Raw genomic sequence first — 7,284 nt, 5'->3', positions numbered from 1 at the left:
GAGATGGACCACTTCCTTCCCCCGTCTCGAACCCAGAATTCAGCCCTGAGTACGGTGCTTGCACGGCTGGCAGAAACTGCAGCGCTGTACCCTGTGTCGCTATCTCCTCGTTTCCCAGCGCACGCTGCAGACTCTAGCCGCGGGGCGGTTTGCTGAATAAGCAGTGTTACCCTCCGTGCGACAAACCTCTCGCGTTTGAGTCCCCGTAGCCGATCCTCGTGCGATGGAAATCTTTCCTCCAGGTTCCGGAGCACCCCACTATTGCTGGAAATTCCTAACAAGATATCCTTTAGCCGTCCTGACTTGTCATACTCCCACACAGTGAAGCAGCACACGGGGGCAATGCACTCCCCTCGCTGCCATCTTCCCTCCCCAATAACTCTTAAATTTGGTCTTTTTATGCTATCCCATATTTCTTGAATGTTCTGTTCGTGGTTTCTTATCATTTTCACTGTATGGTCTTTATTCTTTTCAAGATGATTTATTTTATCTTCATTGTCTGATGTCCTACCTTCTAAGTGGCCCACTCTGTTGGTGATGCTTTCCTTTGAGTTTTTAATTTATTATTTCTTTCATTTCAAGGATTTCTGTTTGGGTTGTTTTTTTTTAGAACCTCTATCTCTCTGTTGAGGTGATCTTTTGCTTCTTGGATTTGTTTCTGTAGCTTATGGTCAAAGTGATCTTTCACTGCCTGTATTTGTTCTCTTATGTCTTCTTTGAGATCCCAAAACATTTTAACCATGTATACCTGAAATCTTTCTCTGTAATTTTTTCTGCTCTAGCTGACAATACTTCTAATGATGTGTCTTCTTGATTTGTTTGTGTTACTTTCTTCCCTTGTCTTTTCATGTTGCTCATGTGTCTTCCTTTCCAGCTCTGTGGATCTGGTGTGTTATTGTTTTTACCCTATAGATTTGTAGTGCTCTTGTAGGGTTCCAAGATCTTTCTTTTGTGGGGAAGAACAATGTTAACGGATCCCAATATCAACAATACATCACCTGTGAACAAATTGTTGTTATTAAGACATTTACAGTTTAGTCTCAATGTCCAGAAATATTGGATTCAATTATTATTTAAAATATAATCAGTAGTTTCATAAAAAGGTTTACCATTTCTGGCGGTAGACAATGAACTGGGTGTCAGGCGTAGGGTGATATGCTGAGGGGAAAAGATGTGACGGTATAGAATTAATATATTTTAGGAAATGTGAAGGAGAAATCTAATGAAGAGAGTTATTTCCAGGGGAATATACAGGAAGTAATTTAGGGTAGACAATTACATAGGACAACAGTAGAGTACATAAAACAAACACACATATGTATTTAGAAAAATACAGGATGTGAAAATAGTAAAATTTGGATGGTGAAGGAAGAGGAAAGAGTAAAACAAAAAAGGGAAAGAAAGAAAAAGAGAAGAAAAAGGAAAAGGGGGCTTATGCAATTCCTCTATATTATATTATTCAGGTGACTCAGTCCTCAAAGTCCTATTTTATGCAAAGTTCTTGGTTTTACATATGTTGGGGATGTGAGGGCCAGAGGATAGAAGGGTAGAAGAGACAGAAGAAGAAGGGGGAAAAAAAATACTCTTAGAGATCCATTTCTTTCTCTTCTCATCTAGTAGGTGGGGTTGTCTCATCTAGCAGGTGTCTCTGCCCTCAGGATGGTGTAGGTAATCAGGGTGTGAAGACTGGACCTGGTATAGAGCCTCTGGAAGTGGGGAGTTCTGTCCACCAGTCCCAACAGGAAAATTGCACCTCATGGGTCTTTTTTTGTGACCAATCATCTGACTTGTGCCCTCGATACCATCTCCCTCTCTTGCCTGTAGTTTTCCCAGATCCTAGTCCCTCTATTATGATCCAGACTTTAGTCCCTTCCCCTGTCTTACTTATCAGGTCTCAACTACGGGACCTGTCACCCCCAGGCTCACACCAGGTGGGCAGCGCCATGTTCACACTGCACTCTGGTCCAACTGAGAGCTATTTTTGTGTTGGGTGGTCACTGTGATGAGTTACCGCTGCTTGGGGGCGGGGTGGGGGGGATTGGTATTCAGATACCTGCTTAGATGGTGACCTGATCTGGTAGCCATGCCCACCACAAAATGGCGATGAAGGTTTTCCAAGTTGGAATCGGTCTGCTTCCAGTGCTGGGGTGTCTGATGATGTGGGGGAAGCTGGGCGATGGCCTTGTGCTGTGGATAGGTAGCAGCCGTGTGACCTGCGTGGGAGTGGAGTGCAGCCTGGAGTTCTGCAGAGGTGCAGGATAGGTTGTTCTGCTAAGCCACTTGTGAGCCGTGGGTGAGCTAGAATTGTGGGCTTTGGGTCCAGAGTCTAGAGACTTACTCAAGCACAGAGTCTCTGATTTCTTTGTGGGTGGTTGCAGCGCTGGTGATTTCTGCAAAAATCCGCTGTATAGGGGTCCTCTCACACTCTTGATGTTGTATTCCATCTAGGCGAGACCTTGTGGAGAAGCTGCCTGTCTGCTTTCTTGGTTTCATGCCACAGACCTCCTCTGTTCTGCCATCTTGGATCTCCCCTGTTACTTGTATTCTTGATTGTTGCCTTGCCGAATAGAGTGAGATGAAATCTCAGTGTAGTTTTGATTTGCATTTCTCTAATTGCTAGTGATATTTAACATTTTTTCATATACTTGTTGACCATTCAAATTTCTTCTGTGAAGTGCCTGTTCAGTTCCTTTGCCTATGTATTGATTGGGTTATTTTATTTATTTATTTTGGAGGGGTATTTTTTAGTTCTTTGTATATCCTAGATATTAAAGCTCTATCAGAGGTGCAGATGGCGAAAATTTTCTTCCATTCTGTAGGCTCTCTCTTCACTCTCTTTATTGTTTCCTTTGCTGTGAAGAAGCTTTTTAGATTGATACCATCCCATTTGTTGATTTTTGATTTTCTTTCTTGTACTTTAGGAGTCTTGTTGAGGAAGTCGGTTCCTAAACTGACATGATAAAGATTTGGCCTACATTTTCTTCTAGTGGGTGCAAGGTCTCTGGTCTAGGTCTTTGATCCTCAGTGGCCTTAATTAAATTAAAGGTGACTTCCCCCTACACACACACACACATACAAACACATACACACACACACACACACACACACACACGGACCTCCCACCCTACAGAGATTCCTGGCCTTTCTGGTTTATTCCTAGATAATATATATATATATATATATATATATATATATATATATATATATATATNTTTAAAGCTATTTGAATGGTATCTAATTTTCATTACATTTTTACATTATATTTAAAATTCATGTTAAATTTTTTACTCTGAGGTAATTGTAGATTTCCATGCAGTGTAGGAAATAATAGAGAAAGATAGCATGTACTGTTCACCCAGTTTCCCCCAGTGATAACATCCTGCAAAAGTAGAGTATCACGGACAGAACACTGACTTTGATGCAGTCATGATACAGAAAGGTTCCATCCCGCAAGGATCCCTCCTGTTGTCCTTTTACAGCCACGCTTAGTCCTCTCCCAGTTGACTCCTCAATTCCTAGAAAGTACTACTCTGATCTCTGTGACTACAACTTTGTTATTTCAAGAAGCTTATATAATATAAGTAATATTTAATACATAAAAGTTTGGCCTTTTTTACTCAGTGTAATTTTCTGAAGAGTAATCCAGTTTGTTGGCTACATCACTAGTTCATTGCTTTCTGTTGCTGAGCAGTATTCCATGATATGGTTGTACCAGTTTACTTAACCATTTACTTGCTGAGTGATATCTGGGTTATTTCTACATTTTGGCTTTTACTTAAAAGTTTCTATAAACATTTGTATACAGGTTTTGAGTGAATGTAAGTTTTAATTTTCTGGGATAAATATACAGCAGTGCGTTTGCTGGATTGTAAGGTAGTAGTGGTAGTTTGGGATTGTTGTTGTTTTTTTTTTTCCCTACATTTATCAGTGTGGTTTTACCATTTTTTATTACCATGAGCAGTGCAAGTCATCCATTCTTTGTGCATCCTTGTCAGATTTTTGTGTTATCACTATGTTTTTATTTTAGTCCTTTTGATAGGTATGTAGAGATATAATTCTGTGGAGGACACTTAGCAGTATCTAGCAAAGCTACAAATATACAAACGCTTTGACCTGGCAGTTGCACATTGGAATTGATCCTACGGGTGCACTAGCACAGATGTGAAATGACTTTATAAGATCAAAAGAGTAAAAGTTCATATGTATGGTTACATAAATTTATGATAAATCCACATCGTGGATACCATGCAGCTCTAAGAATGAACAAGGTATTTATGTACTGTTTATAGAAAGAGTTATAAGAACTCTTCATTTTAAAAAAGCAAGGTTCAGGAGCTATGGATTTAGCTCATGGTCGAGCATTTGCCTTGTATGCACAAGGTCCCCAGCCCTGAAAAAAATAGCAAAGTTCAGCAAATGTAGATTGGGAGGAAAATATACATATATTTGCATTGGACAGTTACCCACAAGATTGACAACATTGGTAATTATAAGAAGAGGAAAATAGAAGTAAAAGGGATATTTCCCCCCATATTTTTATAACTTTCAATTTTGAGCTACTTGAATTATATTGCCTATTTAAATATCTTCAACAGAAAACTTTAATAATAATAAAACAAAAATGAAATCTACTGTCTAAAAATTTTCAAATTAGAAAATTGTACATTTCTTTTACTTTTCTTTTACAGCAATTTGAGATTTTTGATGATTGCTTTAGCATATGCTATCCCACTTGGTGTATTTGCTGGCTGGTCTGGAGTTCTGGACTTAATTTTAACGCCAGTGCATGTCAGCCAAGTAAGTAATTTATTTCTTTATATGTAATAGGTACTTTAGGTCATTTAATTTATAAATACTGATTACATGTTCTTGGTTTTAGCTTGAAAGACTGAGTAAAATATTGTCCTAAATCACTGTTGCAAAATCAAGATTCTTGTGAAACAGTTTAAAACTTGATTTTGATAACAGCCATGAATTTTACATTTTTGGATGAAATTAATGATGTAATAAACAGAAATCTTTGTTGACCTCTTCATTTATCCTTGCTTTATACTTCATAGAGGAGAATATTTATAAAGAAAATTATGGGGCTGGGGTTGTAGCTCAGAGGTAGAGTGCTTGCCTAGCACTTGTGGAGCACTGGGTTCAATCATTAGCACCACATGAAAATATAAATAAATTCATAAATATATGTATTGTGTATTGGAATATATATGTGTATATGAGTGTGTGTATGTGTGTGTGTGTGTGTGTGTGTGTGTTGCTAGGGATTGAATCACTTTCTGTGTTCCATGATTTTTGACTGAGTGCTAGACATAGCATATGAAAAGTTGTAAAAGAACTTAACCTTCAAGATGATGTTATTTTCTTCCAGAGAGAATTTGTGAGGTATTTTTTTCTGACACAAATCACCTTAATCTAGTTTCAGGGATTGAGATCATTTAAGGCAAGGCTTTGGTGCCTCAGAGTGATCTTTTTCCAGTGCCCCTTACTCTTTGAATATGGTCCTTCAGAGTGCCTGGTTGAAGTCTGTCATTGTTACAAGGCTACCTCACCTCAAGCAGGTCCCAAATTCATATTTTTTAGGTCAATGAGGCTTATAATAATTTTTCACTCCCTTAGCCTCATTTTCTTCTTTTTTAAAAATTTTTTTTAAATTTTAATTTGTTATATATGACAACAGAATGCATTACAATTCATATTACACATATAGAGCACAATTTTTCATGTCTCTGGTTGTACACAAAGTAGAGTCACATTCTTCATGTCTTCATACATGTACTTAGGGTAATAATGACCATCTCATTCTACCGTCTTTCCTACCCCTGTGCCCCCTCCCTTCCCCTCCCTCCCCTTTTCCCCTTTGCCCTATCTAGAGTTCTTAGCCACATTTTCTGAAATCAGGAGACACCTCTAAATGGAAATTGTCTCCAAATACTAGGCATGTCTTTCTGGCTTTCCTTCCCATCCTAGATCATGTTTTCGTAATTCTGGATTACCCTGTGAAATCTCTCTTCAGATAGATTTTCCACCAGATACTAATTCAAATCACTACTGTACTTTTGTTAGTCCATCCAGGCCTTAGACTTGGTAATTTATAACAAGAGAAACTTTATTTCTCCCTGATCTGGAAGCTGGAAAGTCCACAATCAAGGCACCAGCAGATTTGGTATATGAAGAGAGATGGCCCTCTGCCTCAAGCTGGAGCCTTCTTGCTGTGTTCTCACATGGCAGAAGGGACAAGGCATTACCCTTTGACCTCTTTTATAAAGGGCACTAATTCTGTCCATGGAGGAAGAGTTCTCAGGACTTGATCATCTTCTAAAGCCCACCTCTTAATATTAAGACATTGATGACATTGGAAGTAAGTTCTAATGCATGAGTTTTAGGACACCAACGTTCAGAACGTAGTGGTATTTTTACCATAAAAGAAATGCTTTCTCTTAGTTTTCTGACCTGTTTTTATGGACAGCAGGTATTCCAAGCGTGCTCAGTTCCGATAAGGAAAAGTAAAGTACCTGTTTAAATGGTGCTAACTTTGCATGTCTATGCTTTGTATTGTAAACCCTAGGAAGCCCTTTCAGGAATCTTTCTCTATACAAACACTGCCAGATACAGAGACCTTGAATTAAAGGTATTAAGGCAAAATTTTAAATTAAAGCAAAGAAAAATTTTAATTATAAAATAGAATTTTATTAACTAGAAGTGAGTATCATGAAAAAAGGAGGCAAAATGCACAAACTGGCCTGAAAGGCCAAGCAGCAGAACCACCAGCTCACAGAGGTTCTTAGCCAGGCACAAGACCCCACTCACCTAAAGGACAAGTGGGAATGTCTGTAGGGGCCTAATAGCATTAAGTAAACTTTAGACAATGGATATTAAATGCCCTGACATGAGAGGGGTAGTCCTGCAGAGCCAAGAGTCCTCCTGCCCCAAATGCCAGTGTTATAAAAAACTCATGGTAATATAAGTTTCAGGATGTCATCTTTCTCCAAAGCATTTGTTTGCTTCTGGTGGCAAACACTGGTGTAGCAAAAAAACCTCTGTGAAGCTCTCGTATTCCTTAGAGTAGACTAAGCTGCTGTTCTCCCCATATTCTGAGACTTCATAAGAAGTTTCTCTTTCACATAGAATCCAGGACAGCGTGCACAATGATCTAGGAACATTGGGCAAAGTTGGGACAATTCTTTTCCTAGTGCTGATTTAGAGACTTGGATATTGCTTCTGTCCCCCAGGACCTTGTCATTATATGCATGTGTGCTTCTCGGTGACCACATTCAGACT

The 7,284-nt window shown here is 38.9% G+C and overlaps 1 protein-coding gene across 2 annotated transcripts in view; it reads left to right on the top strand.

Moving 5' to 3' along the window:
- The window catches only part of Slc49a4 (solute carrier family 49 member 4), a 132,736-nt gene that overhangs the window by 83,578 nt on the left and 41,874 nt on the right, over nucleotides 1-7,284 (top strand). For both annotated transcript variants that reach the window (XM_048794564.1, XM_015486864.2), the window contains exon 5: nucleotides 4,689-4,797. In XM_048794564.1, coding sequence (XP_048650521.1) covers nucleotides 4,689-4,797 — 109 coding nt within the window. The remainder of the gene's footprint in view (nucleotides 1-4,688; nucleotides 4,798-7,284) is intronic.

This window comes from Marmota marmota, unplaced genomic scaffold (genome assembly GCF_001458135.2).
Source record: "Marmota marmota marmota unplaced genomic scaffold, marMar, whole genome shotgun sequence".
NCBI classification, from domain to species: domain Eukaryota; kingdom Metazoa; phylum Chordata; class Mammalia; order Rodentia; family Sciuridae; genus Marmota; species Marmota marmota.
This window is presented reverse-complemented; position numbering and strand designations above follow the sequence as displayed.